The sequence below is a fragment of the Ornithorhynchus anatinus genome, chromosome 11 (genome assembly GCF_004115215.2).
Source record: "Ornithorhynchus anatinus isolate Pmale09 chromosome 11, mOrnAna1.pri.v4, whole genome shotgun sequence".
NCBI classification, from domain to species: Eukaryota; Metazoa; Chordata; class Mammalia; order Monotremata; family Ornithorhynchidae; genus Ornithorhynchus; species Ornithorhynchus anatinus.
Window position 1 is genome coordinate 1,664,447 of NC_041738.1, and position 18,832 is coordinate 1,683,278.

General features: G+C 58.8%; 2 protein-coding genes across 2 annotated transcripts; one reads left to right on the forward strand and one right to left on the reverse strand.

Annotated features, from left to right (window-relative positions):
* Positions 1–864: 864 nt before the first annotated feature.
* MAT2A (methionine adenosyltransferase 2A) lies at positions 865–8,184 on the forward strand. The gene is made up of 9 exons (XM_029074850.2): positions 865–1,060; positions 3,120–3,197; positions 3,283–3,405; positions 4,229–4,341; positions 4,458–4,601; positions 4,939–5,157; positions 5,286–5,468; positions 5,577–5,710; positions 6,485–8,184. The coding sequence occupies exons 1-9, from the start codon at positions 970–972 to the stop codon at positions 6,585–6,587; spliced, it is 1,188 nt and encodes a 395-aa protein (XP_028930683.1). The 5' UTR covers positions 865–969; the 3' UTR covers positions 6,588–8,184.
* Positions 8,185–9,892: 1,708 nt separating this feature from the next.
* GGCX (gamma-glutamyl carboxylase) lies at positions 9,893–18,360 on the reverse strand. Its single transcript, XM_029074849.2, is given in 16 exon segments — positions 9,893–10,233; positions 10,477–10,672; positions 10,782–10,929; positions 11,157–11,287; positions 11,556–11,725; positions 12,597–12,748; positions 13,056–13,187; positions 13,290–13,436; positions 13,438–13,553; positions 13,803–13,966; positions 14,455–14,561; positions 14,808–14,886; positions 15,827–15,992; positions 16,405–16,563; positions 17,200–17,370; positions 18,279–18,360. Coding segments are annotated over 16 exon segments (2,277 nt in total). The 5' UTR covers positions 18,307–18,360; the 3' UTR covers positions 9,893–10,022.
* Between the last annotated feature and the right edge of the window lie 472 nt (positions 18,361–18,832).

Genomic DNA, 18,832 nt, shown 5'->3' on the forward strand with positions numbered 1-18,832 from the left:
TTAACAAATATCAAATTATTTTAGAAAAGCAGCGTGGCTCAGTGGAAAGAGCCTGGCCTCGGGAGTCAGAGGTCATGGATTCTCATCCCGGCTCCGCCACGTCAGCTGTGTGACTGTGGGCAAGTCACTTGACTTGTCTGTGCCCCCTCATCTGTCAAATGGAGATGAAGCCTGTGAGCCTCACGGGGGGCCACCTGAGGACCCTGGATCTCCCCCAGCGCTTAGAACGGTGCTCTGCACATAGTCAGCGCTTAACAAATACCATCATCATTATTATTATATCGCAGTCCAGGGGGCCATTTCCCGTCCTGAGGCCTAACTGCGCGCCACGGCTCGGGCTACTGGGGACAAGACCCCCGAGGGGGGGGGTCCCTTGTTCCGTGGCCAAAGTGGGGTGGCGATGATGGCCTACAAAAAGGAGAGGGAGGGGACGGTCCTTCCCTCCGCGCCGCGCCACGACCCGCCGCCACCAACGGTCGGGAAAGGGCGGGGGCGGGACGAGCCCAACTGCACCCCCTGGGGGGGGGACACTCCTCCTCAGAACCCCCTCCCCCCGCCCTCCTTTCCCCTTCCTTTTCCCACGTCTCCCGGGCTCAGCCGGCGCTCCCCAGAGAGGAGGAGCGGGCGTGGGGAGGGGAGCCGTGGGTTACATAACGGCTCGGGCGCGCCGCCTTTTTAGGGGGGTCTTTTCCGAGTGGTTCGGTCCGCTCCCTCCCCCCGCCCCGCGCTCCCTGATGAATGGCGCATTGGCGCGCGCCGGCGAGGGGCGGCGCCTCGGCGCGCGGCGGCGGCGCGCGGGGGCCGGGCGCGCGCTGGCGTCGGCCTATAAAGGTGGCGGCGCCCCAGCGGCCGCCTCGTTGTGCCGGCGCCCTCCGCCCCGCCGCCGTCGTCTCCTCCTCCCTGCTTTCCCCCGGGCCGGTGGAGCGCCCTCCCTTCTCCTCGCTTTCCCCCCTCGCAGCCGCCGACACCATGAACGGGCAACTCAACGGCTTCCACGAGGCGTTCATCGAGGAGGGCACCTTCCTCTTCACTTCCGAGTCGGTCGGGGAAGGACACCCAGGTGAGGCGGAAAGGGCCCGCGTGGCCGGTCCTTTTTTTTCTTTCCCCCCCCCCTTCTTCGGGCCTAGAAGATTCCAGAAGGAGGGAGGGGGAAGGGAGAGCCCTGCCCCCCCCCTCCCCCGCGGGCGCGCGCGCGCTCCCCGCATTGCAGCGCCCCACCACGTGTCTGCTCCTGGGGCGGGGGGACCCCCGCAGCCATGCGGGCTCGCACGTGGCCCGCCCCGCACCCGACGAGGCCTCTAAATTTAGACCCGTCTGCAGGGGGGCGGGACACCCTCTCTTGGGGGGGGATGCAGGGAGGGACCACCTATGGATGCTATACCGGCCAGAGGTGCGATTCCCCCCCCCCCCCCAACCCCTGCCCCTTGTCAGCTGTGCGACTGGGCAAGTCACTTCACTGTGCCTCAGTTCCCTCGTCTGTAAAATGGGGATGAAGGCTGTGAGCCCCACGTGGGACAACCCGATTCCCCTGGGTCTCCCCCAGCGCTTAGAACGGTGCTCTGCACATAGTAAGCGCTTAACACATACCGACATCATTATGCTCTGGGCCTCAGTCACCTCCTCTGTAAAATGGGGGTGAAGACCGAGCCTCACGTGGGACCGCCTGATCTCCCCCCAGCGCTTAGAACAGTGCTGCGCACCTAGTAAGCGCTTAACAAATACCAACATCGTTACTATTAAAAGCCCTTCCCTCCCCGCCGGCTGGGGCAGGATCCTTTTACAGCCATTTCTCAACAGCCTTGTGCCGTCAGACATTTTGATTTAGCTCCTCGGCGGAGAGGCACCCAAGTCACCATCCGAAAGTCCTTTTTCACTGCTTTTAGCCCCCCCAGGATGGAAGGGTCCCCCACCTACTAGGTGTCGGTCGCTTTAGACCCGCCACCCAGGGTCCTCGCCCCGCAGGGGGGGGGTCCTTATTCGGCCTGGAAGGGCGAGAGCGCTTTTTTTTTCCTCCCCCCGAACACACCCAACGAGGCTGCAGCAGAGGGAGGAGCCATTCCTGGCTGTCCCCAAGTGTGGGACGTGTGGGTGTGATTCTGAGTGTGTAGATAGATGTAACCAGACTTGTGCATCTGTAGCTCTAGACAGAAAGATCTGCGTGCACATTCGGGTTGCATCATAATCCGAAGAATGCATCTATTCCGGTTTCCTTGGAAGAAGCGTTTCTGCTCCATTTCCAAAGGCGTCCAGTCCCTTGGGCATCTTTTGTCCTTGACATCATGAGTAATTCGAAAATCGGGGGAGGGAGCGTGTTGATCGTTCCGCCCGTAAGGAAACCTAGGGATCTAATGGAAAGTAGGCTGACTAAATAGGGACGCTTTCTTTTTCCGCACACGCGTTAGCCATTCGAAAATGCGGGAAGGGAAAATATGGAGTAGACTCAAGCGCTTCGCGAGGACTGAGCGCCTTTAATCGCTCTGCGAAATGGGGAGAGGTTAAATCTGGGTTCCCGTCAGTAATCCAGAAGCGTAGTACGGCCCACGGGTATGTGATTCAGAGAAACTGATCTTTTTTTGCTTTCCCTGTTTTTGGACTCCAAGCCCAAGTATTGAATAAGCTTAGAATTAGCCTTAACGTGAGAAGGAGCTTGAAACAAAGGACTATTGTCTTTTTCTAATGAACTCTCTCTCATTCTCCCTGCTCCCGAAATTGAGGTTGCATTCGTATATCAACGTATTTATTAAACATTAATCACTTCCCATGCTGTACCTAGGTTTTTGTCGTTCGTAGTCTCTGCCCACTTAAAAAAAAAAAATGAGTACAGCTTTCTGCAGCTCACTAGCTGAAGAGCCAAGTCTGAAGTGCAGCTATATTGAGAACACAGTGTCAACTTGCAATTAGCATGCAACTCAGCCCCTTAGATTATTCCAGCTGCCTTCAGTTCCGTGACCTCTAGCGATACACTAGTTAATGGCAGAGGCTCCTAAAGCCCTCAGTGGAATGTTTTTTCTTGGGGGGAAGGGAAGGGGGAGGAGGGGGCAAACTGGCTGAGTCACATTTTTAGGCTGGATCCAGTAGTGTGAAGTGTCTGAAAGCAGCAACCTTGCGTTTCTTTCTAGATAAGATTTGTGACCAAATCAGTGATGCTGTCCTTGATGCCCACCTCCAGCAGGACCCCGACGCTAAAGTTGCTTGTGGTGAGTGGTGAACTTGTTTGAACCGTCAGTTACCTAGCCTTAACACCCGAGCCTCTGTAATGACTGTGTGTAACCTGTCCTATAGAAACGGTTGCTAAAACAGGGATGATCCTTCTTGCTGGGGAAATCACATCCAGAGCTGCTGTCGACTACCAGAAAGTGGTCCGAGAAACCATCAAACACGTGGGCTATGATGATTCTTCCAAAGGTGAGTTGTCCAATTGGCTTGACAATAAGGTAATTGCGCACTGGTATTCCCAAGATAAGCCAGTAGCCTTTCTCCCTCCCCACCCCCCTTCTCCTCACCCACCTAAGGTAGTTGACATTACCCAGGCTAGTGTCAATGCATACTTCCAGGTCCATGATGTGGGTCATTCCAGCCACCTAAGTACACTCTGAAATAAGGCAGTAGATACCTCTTCTCTCCCCCCTCCTCTCTTTCTCCACCCGTGGCCCCCCCCCACCCCGAAAGTCCCATGATCCTGAGTCATCAACTCCATTTTACTGCTGGCTCCACAGCCATCTTTGGTCACTTTTCCGGTGGCCTCTGGGAAGAGCCCTGGTGTGGCTTTGCCCACTCAATGACTCTCTCCAAATGCCGGCTGTCTCTTTCTTTCAAACTTGTTGGAGTACACTAAGCCCTGACAGTGTTTCACTGTGCCCCCGCCCCCTTTAAAACGTGGGTGATACTTGAAAGCCCGAGTTTACTGTTTGGATTGTTGGCCAGGTGACTGCCTGCAAAGCCCACCTCCCACAGTCTGTGTGGGAATTAACAGAAACCCATCCATCTGTTAAATCCCCAGTCCCTGAGTCTTGGGCTATGACGGTATTAGCCTTTGTAAGTCAACTCTATATTTAAAACTCAAATGGCTCTCTCCCTGCCCCCTCTCCCCAATTGTCTTAACTTGAAAAACCCACTCCATTAGGTCTTATCCTTGTCCCCCAAACCCACTCCATAGTTAAAAGGTGAATGGTAAGGTGCGGCCCCGGAGGGTTATTGGTGCACACTGAAACAAGCTCCTCTCTCGTAGGGTTTGACTATAAAACCTGTAATGTGCTCGTGGCCTTGGAGCAGCAGTCCCCCGATATTGCTCAGGGAGTTCATCTGGACAGAAATGAAGAGGATATTGGTGCGGGTGACCAGGTACGTTGCTAAAAGTCTTCCATCCCAAAGCACATTGCAGCTCCTTGAGTAACAGAGTTTCATGATGGGGTTTTTGTCCTCTCTTCTTCTTTTCCCTCCTCTCCCCCTCGCAATAGGGCTTGATGTTTGGCTATGCCACAGATGAGACAGAAGAGTGCATGCCGTTGACCATTGTCCTCGCGCACAAACTCAACGCTAAGCTGGCCGAGTTGCGGCGCAATGGCACCCTGCCTTGGCTTCGTCCAGATTCCAAAACTCAAGTAAGCAGTTCCTGGAATCTCCGACAGTCATGTAATCTCGTTGAGCAAGCCGGGTCTTCAATTTAGCACCTTCAGGGCACTAATGGCACATGTGGAGAGAGCCGAGGAGCCCTCTAAAACCGGAGGGTCGGCCCCAGGTTCCTCATCTAGCATCTCCCTCCCCGCTCCCTCATCCGCCGACCCAAAAAAAATCGCCATAGCCATGGCTTAGCTCTTGTATGGGTTAAACCAGCCGGGAAGCCGGCTCCTGCCACGCGGGGAGGTGGTGCTCCACTCGCGGGGGTGGTTTGGAGACGGGCTGTCGGCTCTCCGCATCTCACGATGGATCGTCTCTCAGGTGACGGTACAGTACATGCAGGACCGCGGGGCCGTCCTTCCCATCAGAGTCCACACGATCGTCATCTCCGTCCAACATGACGAAGACGTCTGCTTGGATGAGATGAGGGATGCCCTGAAGGAGAAGGTGATCAAAGCCGTCGTGCCGGCCAAGTACCTGGATGAGGACACAATCTATCACCTGCAGCCTAGTGGCAGGTTTGTCATCGGTGGGCCTCAGGTAAGGCTGGGGGCATCGGTGGGGGGCGGGGGGTGGGGCGCACAGGGCGGGAGATTCCGGCCAGGTCCCGAGGTGGCTCGAACATCTGCCCCTTGTGCCCAAGGATCTCAATGAGGCTGTTCCTCCAGGGTGACGCTGGCTTGACGGGACGCAAGATCATCGTGGACACGTATGGTGGCTGGGGTGCTCACGGCGGAGGAGCTTTCTCCGGAAAGGATTATACCAAAGTGGATCGTTCGGCTGCCTACGCCGCCCGTTGGGTCGCAAAGTCCCTTGTGAAAGGAGGTCTGTGCAGGCGGGTGCTTGTTCAGGTAGGTGCTAACCTGACGGGACCTGGGTGTGAGGAGTGGAACGACGGGTAGCCGCGCCTGACGCTCCGAGTGAAGGGTGGGCTTCTGATGCCTCACCTCGCCTCCTAGGTATCTTATGCCATCGGAGTGGCTCATCCATTGTCCATCTCCATCTTCCATTATGGCACCTCTCAGAAGAGCGAGAGGGAGCTGCTGGAGATTGTGAAGAAGAACTTTGACCTCCGACCCGGGGTCATTGTCAGGTAAAGATGGTAATGCATGTTGCTAGCACCCTCCCCCGGAAAACAAACAAACAAAAAAACCCAAGTCTTGTTAGTACTCAGGTCCAAGTAAAAACTAAGGCAGGGCGGGCCCTCAACCAAGACCCACAGTAGAGACCCCTTCATTCCGACGACACTCGATAGCTGCTCTCTGAGACGGAGAGACGGTAGGTCGTGCTGTCTGCATTCCTGTTGGTCTTGGTTGTGTCGCGAAGTCAGGCTTTGAAATCTGCTCCCCCCGCCCCCACCCCACCCCAGCTGTCACCCGTCAAGCAGCCCCTAAATGCTAGAGTGCCTTTCTCTGCCACTGAGACCTGAGGTGGGATGGAGGTGGGGGGTCCGGGGCGGGATGGTAAGTATCACACGATCTCAGACTTTTCTTCTCGGGACCCGCTCCACGAGCTTTCAGGTCTGTCGGTGACTGGAGCCTCGAGCACGTGGTCCCGGGCACAGCTCCGGGCTCGAGCCAGACAGGCGCCTCGGGTTCTGCGAAGGCACGCAAAGGGCCACGGCTCCGCAGTCGCCGTTAGACTGCGAGCCAGCGGGGCAGTGCCTGTCCTTCCTCTCCCTCACTGCAAGCAGTCCGGACAGCAGGGAGGCGTAACCCTTCTTCCCCCCGCAGACTTTCTTCCTAGCTTTCCCCACTGAGCCGCACACGTCTCATGTGCCAGGAGTCTTGAGAATGAGTCTTGCTGATTTTTGTGTCTGACCTCGATTTGAATACTACGTATTAAGTTCTGGACTTGTATATTCCAGGGATCTGGATCTGAAGAAACCAATTTATCAGAGGACTGCAGCCTATGGCCACTTTGGTAGGGACAGCTTCCCATGGGAAGTGCCCAAAAAGCTAAAGTATTGAAAGTGTTAGGCTTCTTTCCCCAGACTTGTTGGCGTAGGTTACAGAGAAGCCTTCAAGCTCTGCGGGAAAGGGCCCCGCTCCCTAAACTCTCCTGTCCTCTTTCAGCTCCTGATCAGTTGCAGTCACTCTGTCCAATGACCTGAATTTTTAGCTTTTGTGTGGAGGCCGTAAGGTGGGCTGTGCTATTTCTCCTCCCTCCCCCCAATTCCCATCCCATCCCCAATGTTCCGCTCACCCTTATAATGGATTTGGTGAGCTTTAGGTGACCCGCGTAACTTCCTAGAGGTGAACAGACAGCAGTCTGCCTAGTAAATGATGCTTTCAAATTGACCCCACTCTCCGCCCCCCCCGAGCCCCCGGATCTAACCGCCTCACCTCCCCCTCCACCATCGAGAGATGTCCTTGTAACGTGCCCGTGAAGTACTTGTAGTTTCTTGACCCGACCGAGCGATCGCCTGTCCTGCAGGACCACAGCCCTGTCAGTGGCATGGGGCTTTTTTTATATTCGAGCTCCTACTATGAATGTGAAGCTACCCCCTCTCCCCACCCTGGACCCCCTCAACCCAACTCTTAATTATGTAGCTGCTTGTCCGGGTGTCCCTTACCAGATCAGTCTTGCATGCCACGCAAAGCTCCAGGTGGAGCTCTAGCCTCACTTCAGAGAAAGGCAGTCAGCATCTGAGCCCTTGCCCCGGCGCCCGCGCTCTCTTAACGGCCGCCCTCTGGCCGGCACCGGGGCCGAAACCTCTCCACTTTCTAGCTGTCTGTCCGGAGGACGTACGTAATAAGGTTTTAATTTTATCGAATCAATCCTATGCATGGTTTCAGCACTAGCCAAACCTCACCAACTCCTAGCTCTAGGATAACGGGCGCTTGGCACTCTTGCGATGTCCTACAGAGAAGTCGCGGGGTGGTGCCAGAGGGTCTGTAGGTTGCACACTTTGGTATCGGAGTAACTTTTTCTTTATAAGAAAGACCAAGTATTCCACACTGCACAAGAGCTCCTCCCAGGGTTTTTTAACTTTGTTTTATTTTCAAAACCAGGTCCAATGAGCTTTCTGAACAGCTGGTGTAGCTACAGAGAAACCAGCTCCCTTCAGAGAGCAGTACTTTTGGCGGGGAGGAGAAGGAAATCCCTTCATACTTGAAACATTTTCTAATTGCTTATTTATTGTGTTCTGGGGTGTGGCGTGAGTACAGAGAAGCTATCACCTCAGAGAGGCAGCTTTTTAAAAAGAGAAAATGAAAAACCTATTCTTTTTGGACACCATGATTTCATTGCCATGTTTCCAGCATTCCCAGGTAGGCCAGGGTGTCCTACAGAAAAACCTTGGGTCGCACCTTTGGGGGTTCTGGCTGGTTTCTGAGGGGAGGGCAGAGCTGGAGCGGCTGGCCGTGGGGAGACGCTGACTTGGCTGGTGTTGTACAGAGAAGCCAGCTTGTTTACAGGCTCATCCCATGACTACTGTCCTCAGCAGAAAGTGCCTTTCAGGATCTTTTTTTTTTTTTTTGGGAGGTTTATTACGTATGTCTGGTTCTCAATTCCAACAGTAAATGAAGATCTTAATAAAATGCTAGGTTCTACCTTTTACTGTGAGTCGGTCCTCCCTCTGGAGAAGTTTTGTCCACTCTGGGCTTAGCGGGGTGGGGGAGGAGAGCCTTGGCCCATGGCCTCGAACAGAAGCGGGGCAGGTGGGGTGGCTATCTGACCCAAGCCCGGGTTGGGTTTCCTCATTGACATTTATTTCTTCCTGGGTTGGGCTTGGTCTACAGTGGGTACAAAGTCCCCTTGAAAACTGGTCCTGCCCTTCAGATGGGTCTGCCTGCCTGTGGGAAAACTGTTATAAGGGTAGTGCCCTCCGGATTGGCACAGAAGTGCAAACCTTCCCTGCTAGTCATAAACAGCATCGGGGCCTAGGGGATAAAGCGCAGGCCTGAGTGGTAGAAGGACTTAAATTCATATCCCAGCTCTGTTAATTGTGACCCGCCTGGGCAAGTGCTAACTGGAGTGGCTTTATACCTACTGTGGGCCGAGTTCTACTGGGTTAAGAGGAGCTAGATTGGTTCAATCCTAGGGGGAGGCCGCTTGGCTATGGTCATTCCTCCCCAACTCCCTGGCTGGGAGGGACTAGGTAAGTTGACCCTGTAAGAGGAGAATTTGGGGTGTTCCTGCTCCCACCTGCTTCCCCTCGAATCTGAAGGGAGGAGCATTTAGGCCTGGGTAACTGCTCTCCCTGCCAAACCGTGAGGTCAGATAGATGAGGTGCTCATCTGCCCTGAGTTGTGTTGTCCTTGCTGTGGATGCAGGCTGGTGATAGCCAAAGTACAAGGCAGCTTGTGTGGGCCAGAGTCTCTAAACGTTTCCAGCCGGAGGCTCTGTTGCCTGGCTAGAGCAGCCAGGTTTTGGCTAGAAGTGCCCTGTGCTTGGGAGGACAGGTGCCCATTGGCCCTAAAGCCCCTCTGTTTGCTGCTTTTGGGGAGCTGTGATCACATTCATACCTTAGCTACTGGAACCTCTTGAACCACGGGCAGAGGCTGGCACCTGTACCCCATAGCTTTGAACCCTTCCTGACCTAACCACCAGTGTGCTTTTGGCCAGGGGTGCTGGTAACTGCCTTCTAGGATTTCCTGGTGCAAGGAATACGTGGAGCCCAGTTGGGTGGTTGGGGGGGGTGCGGATTTGAGCTTGAACCTGGGCCCTGAGCCCCCTACCCTATAGCAGGGCCCTATTCCTTACCCAGGCAGCTTCAAGGAGTGACTGGTTGACCAAAAAAAGCCCTTCTCTCTGCCCCATAGAGGAGAGTGTGGTTATGGTCTCTCCTCCCTGGACCCCTCAGCAGGGCTGATGAAGTAGGATTGTGACCCCTCTCCACCTGACTGGTTGCCCTGACCTCTGCAGCAAGTAGCTGGCGTCACTCAGAACAATGGGGGGGCCCAGTGTAAACAGGTTAGCACTGTAGTCCCCTTCTCAAGGCAACACTTGGCTGTACCTGGCCCAAGGCTGTACCTGCTTTGAACCCAGGTGTCCGACTGGGCACACCAGGGCTCCCCTGTGCCCAAGATAGGTCAGTGATGAGTAGGGGGGAGATCGAGATCCCTCCCCCAGCAATGGGTATAGGCAGCCTAGCTAGCCCAGTCTTGTTGTGGCTGCATGGAGATCCAGTCTCCGGCAAGAGTACGTCCCACTCACTCAACCAATCGCCTGTGCTGTAAGGAAGCCTTCTTAACGGCTCCCAGCACAATGGTCTTGCCCTTCCACTCTTATATTGGCTGTGTAGCCGCCCTACCTTATGGCACAATAAAAATCACAGGCTACAAAGGGCCATTTATTGTGAGAAAGAAGCCTGCTCCTTGGTGGGGGGGTGAGGGGGTGGAAGGGCTTAAAAAATGAGTCTGTATAAATTCTCCCACCCACTTACCCTGAGGCCATCCCCATCAAAGCTCCGAACGGGCTGCTGTGGGGCCAGGGCCTGCATTTGGATCTGGAGAGTCAGAGTCCAAGGGGGGAGACTCCGATGCCCCCGGGTCCGAGGCAGCCGCCGTTTCGAATGGGCGCAGGTTGGCATAGGCCACTTCCTGGGCCAGCTGGTCCGGGGAGGGGCGGCCTAGCATGAGGTTGCGCAGGGAGATGGAAGTCATCAGGAAGCTGGGAGAAGAAGAGGAGTTAGAGAGAGGGGGAAGGGATGAGAAGCAGAGTAGGACCAACTTGGAGCCAGAGTGGCTGAGCCTTTTCCCGCTTTCCCCAGCCACCCTGTCACCCAGGCCCGCCCGTGGGGAAGGACACTCTGCTCCCAGCTCCTTAGAGGACCGGCCCCATTTCGGCCCGATGGGGGCCCCGCCTCACGAGGGGCCGGGAGCCAGACAGAAAAAACGGCGGGCAAACGCTGACCTGCGGCGAAAGATGTATAGTTTACGCAGCAGGAAGCGGGTCAGCCGCTCGTGGCAGGGGGCCGCGTGCCGGCGCTGAAGCTCCTGCAGTCGCTGCTGCCGCCGCAGGAAGGTCTGAACCAGAGGCGGGGGCTCGGGGCCACCTTTCACCTCCCCCTCCAGGAGGGGAAGCAGCTCAGGGGGCAGTGGGCCCGTCTCTGCACCGGGAAGGGAGAAGGAAGATGACGGGAAGGTGGCCGGCGGGGGCGGGGAGGAGGGTGCCCCTGGCCCGGCTCGCCCCGCTCGCGCCGTGAACTAGGTGCTCACCACTTCCGTTCTCCACCTTCTCCTTCAGCTCCTGGAGCCGGGCCAGGTCTCGCTCCAGGGCCAGCTCCGTCGTGTTCACAAAGACGTACATATAGCAGGAGGGGCCGTCCGACACCGTGTGGACCTTGTGGTACTCGCCAGGGGGCAGCTGGGAAGGGACAAGGCAGCAGGGGTCACGACCCACACCCCCAGCTGCCTCTTGGCCCCCCAGCAGCCGTGCCTTCTCCGTCGCAGGGCACAGGAGGCGAGGGGTGAAGGGAGAGCGGTCAAAGACTCGGACGTTCCTATCCGTTTCCGAGAACTTGGCACTTAACTGCCGGCTCTGAGCTCCCGCCTCTCCGGCCCACCCTGGCCGGGGGGGTCCGGGGCCGGTACCTGCAGCCGATCCCCCTCTTGCAGGGAGTGGTTCTTCTGCTCCGACACCAACTCCACCGTCACCTTCCCCTGCAGCAGCTGGATGCTGGTGTTCCCCAAGTCCTCGCTCACAAAGTTCTCCAGGTGCAGTCCTGCTCGGGCACAGAGCACGGGGCTCGGGGCGCGGGACTTGGCCACCCTCCCGGGAGGAAAGGGGTCACCTTTACCCTCACTTCCTCTCCAGGCCGCCCGGCCCAGAGCCCCCAACTGCCCATCCGGTCAAGGGGCCCAGGGCCCCCAACTGCCCGCTCACCCTCCGGGCTTACAACGCCTAACCGCCTACAGCGTCCAAGACCCCCCCACCCGCTTGGCCCAAAATGGGAGAGCCCCTGGGGCAGACCTCCCCTACCTCGGCCCTACCAGGGAAGTCGGCAATGAAGACCACCTCGGTGTGGTTATCCAGGCCACCCTCGATCTCCTGGAATTTGGCTCTCCACGGAGACAGGTCCAGGAGCAGCGGCTGCAGCCAGGGTGTCGGACGGAACGGGGACCAGGTGGCCTTGACGATGTCCACCCGAGGGTCAAACAGCCTGGGGTCGAGAGAGAGAGAGATCTGCCCTTCTACCGGGACTCTGCACTCCGCCCTGGTCCCGCCTGGAGCGAGGGGGAGGGCCACCATACCACAACAGACTTGGGCCTGGCCGAGGAGGAAGGCGGAAGGCCTCCTGGGGCTTGGCTGAGTTTTCTCTTCTTCTCTGGTGGAGTAATGTCCCCTGCCGGCGGGCGGGCGCCCACACGGCCGGCACTGGCCAGGAAACCGGGACCCCCGATCCAGCAGCCGGCTCCGGACTGGCGTCCGAGCACCAGGGTGGACCGGCCACGGTTCAGTCTGCGAGGTCCGGCGGGGATTTGGGCTGGTCGCCGGTGGTGCTGCTGGGCCCGGGCGGGGGGACTGAATGCCCCGGGGGGACCTCCGCCCCGCCCATGACCCGATCCCCAGGCGGGGAGACCTGCAGAGGCTGGGGTCGGAGGGCGACAGGTCACCTGGATCTAGTCCAGGTCACCTGGATGGAGAAGCAGCGTGGCTCAGTGGAAAGAGCATGGGCTTTGGAGTCAGGGCTCATGAGTTCGAATCCCAGCTCTGCCACTTGTCGGCTGTGTGACTGTGGGCAAGTCACTTAACTTCTCTGTGCCTCAGTTCCCTCATCTGTACAATGGGGATTAAGACTGTGAGCCCCATGTGGGACAACCTGATTCCCCTATGTCTACCCCAGCGCTTAGAACAGTGCTCGGCACATAGTAAGCGCTTAACAAATACCAACATTATTATTATTATTAGTCCAGCCCGATGGGATTTGGGTTTGGGCCGGCCCGGCCCCCGCAGCCCGGGGACCCTAACCCGCAGGTCTCCCTCGCCCTCTTGACTTGGCCTCTCCTGCTCTATCCAGCCTCGGGCCCCACCTCTGCTGGAAGCGGTCGTTGATGGAAACCCAGACGTCGAAGTAGATCTGGGGCTCGGAGACATTGTAGTTGGGCAGCAGCTGGCTCAGGCAGGCGGCATACTGCTTCAGCATATCTGCGTGGTCCTTCCAGCGCCGGCTCTGGGTAAACACCTGTCCGGACCCCGACGTCAGCCCCGGCCGCGCTCTCCGCCCGCTAGCGGCCCCCGGGCCCGCCCCGGCTTGCTGGCGGGGAGGAGGCACCCGGGGCCTCTGCCCGCTGAACTGGCACCTCGGGGGCCGGGCTCAAGCGCTTATTACAGCGCGCCGGCAGTCGCCGTCGGTGTTCGATAAACGGCGTTACGCTTCCGCCGGGTCGGGGACCGCAGCCAGCGGGCAGAGTAGGAGAGGGGAGGAGGCTAGGTGGTAGAGCAGCAATTTTCTCTCCAAGGGATGGCACGTGGGGCGGGGGGAGGCTCACCCCGGGGTTGAGGTACCCCAGCTTGCCGGTGAGCCCATCGCGGTAGGTGATCTTGACGTGTTGGTGGAAGCGGGAGTGCACCATCATGTCCCAGGAATAGCCATACAGCCCATTCGTCCAGTTGTTGTAGCCCTTGGGGGGGGACGGGGAGAGAAAGGAGGGGTCACTCTGGGAGTCGGGGTCCTCCCTCCCTCCTTCCCGCCGGCACCCCAGCTCCCCGACCCTGACGGCTACCTGGGTGAGGAAGTGGGAGTAGGGCAGGAAGAGCTGCTCCAGGACGTAGAGCAGCGTGAAGGCGGCTCCCAGCCGCTGCCGCCACCCGGGCCTCTGGCGGCCACCCCGGCCCCCTTTGTAGACGCAGGAGGCACTGCGCTCCGGGGGGGGCCACGGCCGGCAGCGGGCCCCGGAGCCAGCGAGGAGAGCGGGCTGCCAACCGCCGGGGCCAGTCTGGAGAGCAGAACAGGGGGCTGCTGGCCAGCATGACGTACGGGAACATGCCTGCGACGGCAGAGGGGACGGCTTCAGGTCGGGGGGCTCCGTCTAGGGGCTCCTGGAGCCCTTCGCTTCCCCGGCGCCCCCGCCCCGCAGCGTGAAATGGCCAGCCCACCGCTATTCGGGGTCCAAGCCCAGTTCCCCATCCCCGTTGGGCCTTTCCCTGCACCTCCCTGACGTCGGGACCGACCGCCCCGCCCCGAAGCCCGGGCCCCCGGGGCCCTGAGCCACCCGGGCCCCGGGGTGGGCCCTGACCGATGCTGAAGAGCTGCGAGTTCATGCAGTGGAAGTAGGAGACGAAAAAAAGCCCGACGGGCCGCGAGGCGTCGAAGAACAGCAGGAATCCGGCCGAGAGGTCCAGCACCAGCCCACCCCCGTGCACCACCAGCAGGTTGGTCATCTCTTCCGACAGCACCAGCCTGTGGACAGCAGGGTACGGGGGAGAAGATGGTCCCTGGGCCCTCCCCACCACAGAAGGAGCCGGGAGCTCCTTCGAAGCAGCGCGGCTCAGTGGAAAGAGCCCGGGCTTGGGAGTCAGAGGTCGTGGGTTCTAATCCCGGCTCTGCCGCTTGTCAGCTGTGTGACTGTGGGCGAGTCACTTTGCTTCTCTGGGCCTCAGCTCCCTCATCTGGAAAATGGGGATGAAGACTGTGAGCCCCACGTGGGGCAACCTGATCACCTTGTATCTACCCAGCGCTTAGAACAGTGCTTGGCACATAGTAAGCGCTTAACAAATATTAAACTATTATTATTAAGAGGCCCTGGCTCCCCCTGGTGGTGCACAGAGGAGTTGGGGGCCAAGCAGCCCCGGGTATCCAGCGGACTGGGAAGGGGCTGAGGAAGTTACCGCCGGGCCCGCCCTCTCCCACCCGGGGTCAGAGTCCTTCTCCGGGTCCCCAGCTCTCACTTGAAGGGGCTGAAGAGCCAGTGCCGGGACAGGGAGCCCATCGAGTAGCCGCCAACCCAGTCGGCGTCAAGTTTCTTCACCCCGGCGATGAAGTACACGATGAAGATCTGCGATGGCGACCCAGGACGGGCAGTTATGAGCCGGAACAGATCGGTGGGGAGGGAAGGGGGACCGGGCCGGGGGAAGTGGGTAGTCTAGGGAGGGCTGCGGCTCAGGAAGGCTCTAGGGGTCATCCCTCCTCCCATCATGCTTCCTTCAAAAGGAAGCGGGTCCTGGCTGGGCGGGTCGGAAGCAGCCGCCGGTCTGGAGCCTGGTGGGGATCAGGGAGTGAGGGAGAGGGGTCCTTGGCAAACCTGGCTGCGCAGGACAGTGTAGTTCCAGAGCGGGACATGCACGTTCCTCTTCCGGGAGTCCCGCAAGCCATCCAGGGACCTGGGGCCGAGGAGGGAGGGGCAAAGAGAAGGGGAGGAAAGGAGGACAGGAAGGCGGAGGTGAGGGCCGAAGGGCTACTTGGTGCCAACCCTTCCACAGCCCCGATCGCCCTGCCCTCCCCTGTTTGTCTCTAGGATGTACGTACTGCTCCGCGGGGACCTATCCAGACAGGTGGGTTAGGCGGCAGGCTCAGCCCAGGCCGCGGCCAAGGGGCCAGCTCAGCCCGCTGCACTGGTGAGAGCAAACCGTGTCTCTAATTAGCCTCTCCCATTCAAGACCCCTGCCCCGTTCAGGCCCAGCCGGCCGGCCTTCTGAAAATACATTCAGGAGCCCCCATGTCCCCCCACCCTCTCCTGGACCCTAGGTCCCACAAGCCCTCAGACGCGGCGGGTAGGACTGTTCTGCAAGTTCTAAAATATCCATCTTCCTCCTTCCCACGCTGCCTGCCCCTCCCACCGGGTACTTTGGGTGTTGTTTCCATGAAACCTCAGAATTCATTCAAGCCACAATTTTAATACCTTATTCATTAAGCATTGTCTCATGTACATATCCCCTTTTCCTTCTCCTTCCTAATCGTAATTAATATTAGCATCTGTCTCCCCCACAAGACTGTAACCTCCTTAAGAACTGGGATCTTATCCTCTTCCAAGCAATTAGTACAGTGCCCACAGTAGATGCTCAATAAGTCCGACATTGACTGAATTCATTCAATAGTATTTCTTGAGCGCTTACTATGTGCAGAGCACTGTACTAAGCACTTGGAATGTACAAATCGGCAACAGATAGAGACAGTCCCTGCCCATTGACGGGCTTACAGTGAATTTGCAACGGTGTTGAGCCAAGCCTCTTGGTCAGCACAGAGCAAAGACTTAATCGCCTCCTGTGTCCGCCCACCATCCCTAGCCCACCCTCCGCCAGTCCCGCCCCCGAATCTCCTTACCAGTAGCGGTTGGCATCCGTCAGCGCCAGCTGGAAGGCCAGAAGTCCATACAGGTAAGAGTGGTTGTTCCAGGTGGTCTTGTCCAGCAGAAACACGTACCAGTAGGGCAGTAGGAACAGGAGACAGCTCAGGCGGTACCACAGGCCCAGCATCATGCCCAAGGCCCCTGGAATTCAATGACCAGAGTCCAAGGGTCACTGGGTCACCGCGGCCCGAAGACGGGGAGCACGGCTCACTAGATTGTAAGCTCCTTGAGAGCAGGGATCACATCGACCAACTTGATCGTATTGTACTCTCCCAAGCCCTTAGTCCGGTGCTCTGCAAGCAGTAAGCACTCAATAAATGCAACTGATCGACTGATTGATTGACTGGTGGCTCGGTGAAGGGGACCAGGCCCCTCTCTGCCCCCTCGCCTCCACCCCCAGTCTCCCTCCCTGTCTAGCTCCTTTTGGGCAAGGAACGTGTCTACCAAATCTCTTGCATCGTATTCTTCCAAGTGCTTAGAGCGGTGCTCTGCCCACAGTAAGCGGCTCAATAAATAGGACCGATTGACCGATCGATCTTCAGGCTCCCCTCACCCAACAGCATGAGGGTGTAGATGAAGTACATCCAGTCGAGGGGCAGTGGCTGCAGAATGTCCAGCAGCGGGAACCGGCACACCTCCAGTCCCTCCAGGTACCGGTGGTCCAGGGAGCTGAGGCCCCGCTCCTGAGGGATGTCCAGCACCATCAGTAAACCTGGAAAGGTGGGGGCGTGGTCACAGGGTCAGAGAAGCAGCGTGACTCAGTGGAAAGAGCCCGGGCTGGGGAGTCAGAGGTCATGGGTTCTAATCCCGGCTAGATTGTCAGCTTGTCAGCTGGGTGACTTTGGGCAAGTCACTTCCCTTCTCTGAGCCTCAGTTACCTCAACTGTAAAATAGGCATTAAGACTGTGAGCCCCACATGGGACAACCTGATCATCTTGTATCCTCCCCAGCGGTTAGAAGAGTGCTTTGCACACAGTAAGTGCTTAACAAATGCCAGCATTATTATTATTAGAGGGAGATCTGGCCCCACCTAGGGTCAAGGGGTCAGAGCTGCTTTCTCTTTTCGGGGGGAAGGGAGAAGACTTTCTTGGTCAAGGGGTAGGCTCTGCCTAGGGAAGGTGGCAGGCCCCTCCTCCCCTGCCCCCATCTCTCTTTCCCTCCCACATCCCACCTCCCACCTCCTCTTCTTTGCCATTTGAGGGCAAAGTCCCTTGGTCTCCGGCAACAGGGTCAGAGGATCTGGAAAACGATTTGGGCCCGGGTCCTCCCACCTCCCGACCCCACCGAAGCCCGGAGGGGGAGAGGGGGACGCTGACCTTGTCCTCCGACCCCCACCCCCCCAACTCACCAAAGAGGAAACGGAAGGTCCCGAGGCTCGCCGGGTCTGTGGGGCGGCTGAGCAGGGTCACCAGCCTTGTCCAGCTGGATACGTCTGACCAGTCGAAGCCGAACAGCCTCCTCATGGTGTTCAGCTGACCGGGCCCTGGGGTCCGGCCACTCCGGTCCCTCCGCGGGGGCTCTGACAAGGGACCAGAGGGGTGGGGGGGTGGAGTCACCAGGTCGCCCCTCACCCCACCCTAAGGATCAGGAGTCCAGTGCCCCGTCCTCCCCCCAGGACACCCCCCTCGTTTCACTGGGTGCCCCCTCCCCTAAGGATCCGGGGTCCCAGTGCTCCCTCCTCCCCCCAGGACACCCCCTCGTTATCCCGGGGTGCCCCCTCTCCTAAGGATCCGGAGTCCCAGTGCCCCCTCCTCCCCCCAGGACACACTCGTTTTCCAGGGGTGCCCCCTCTCCTAAAGATCAGGAGTCCAGTGCTCCCTCCTCCCCGCTAGGAAACACTCGTTTTCCAGGGGTGCCCCCTCCCCTAAGGATCAGGAGTTCCAGAGCCCCCTCTTCCCCCCAGGACCCCCCCTCGTTTTCCAGGGGTGCCTCCTTCCTAAGGATCCGGAGTCCCAGTGCTCCCCCCCCCCCGGCCACTCCCTCGTTTTCCAGGGGTGCCCCCCTCTCCTAAAGAGCAGGAGTCCAGTGCCCCCTCCTCCTCCCTAGGACACCCTCGTTATCCCGGGGTGCCCCCTCCCCTAAGGATCCAGGGACCCAGTGCCCCCTCCCAGGGACCCAGTGCCCCCTCCTCCCCCCAGGACACACTTGTTTTCCGGGGGTGCCCCCTCCCCTAAGGATCCGGGGTCCCAGTGCCCCCTCCTCCCCCCAGGACAGCCCCTCGTTATCCCGGGGTGCCCCGTCCCCTAAGGATCAGGAGTCCCAGAGCCGCCTTCTCTCTGGCCAGGACATCTCCCCGGTGCTCCCCAGGGGGATGGAGCCTCCCCGAGCTGGGGGCCGGCGCGCGTGCGCGAGACGGGGGGGGGGCCGCACGTGCAGGGGGGGGCGCGCGCCCGCGCGCGCGGGGCCGAGGCCCGGGTCTCGCGCTACCTGTCGACGTCGGCCGCAGCCCCTCCATCGCGCTGGCGTCGGACGGGGCCCCCAGCGCGTTGCCAGGACAACCCCCCAGGGGGCGGGGCCTATCGGCGGAGGGGGCGGGGCCTCCCGGGACACGTCAACACCCTCCGGGGGGAGGGGCGTCGCAAAGAGGCCGGCTGTCGCAACGGCCCGTCTCCTAGGCGGGGCGCTTTACGGCGGCGGCCGCGGCCCTGCCCTTTGCCCCTTTCTTTCATTCATTCATTCGGTCCTATTTATGGAGCGCTTACTATTCATCCGCGCGTATTTCCATTCCGTAGTATTTATTGAGCGCTTACTAGGTGCAGAGCACTGGACTAAGCGCTTGGAATGGACAATTGGGCAACAGAGACGGTCCCTGCCCGATGAACAATTCGGTAATAGAGACAATTCCTGCCCAATGACGGGCTCACAGTCTGATTATTGAGCGCTTACTAGGTGCAGAGCACTGGACTGAGCGCTCGGAATGGATAATTCGGTAATAGAGACAATTCCTGCCCAATGATGGGCTCACAGTCTAATTATTGAGC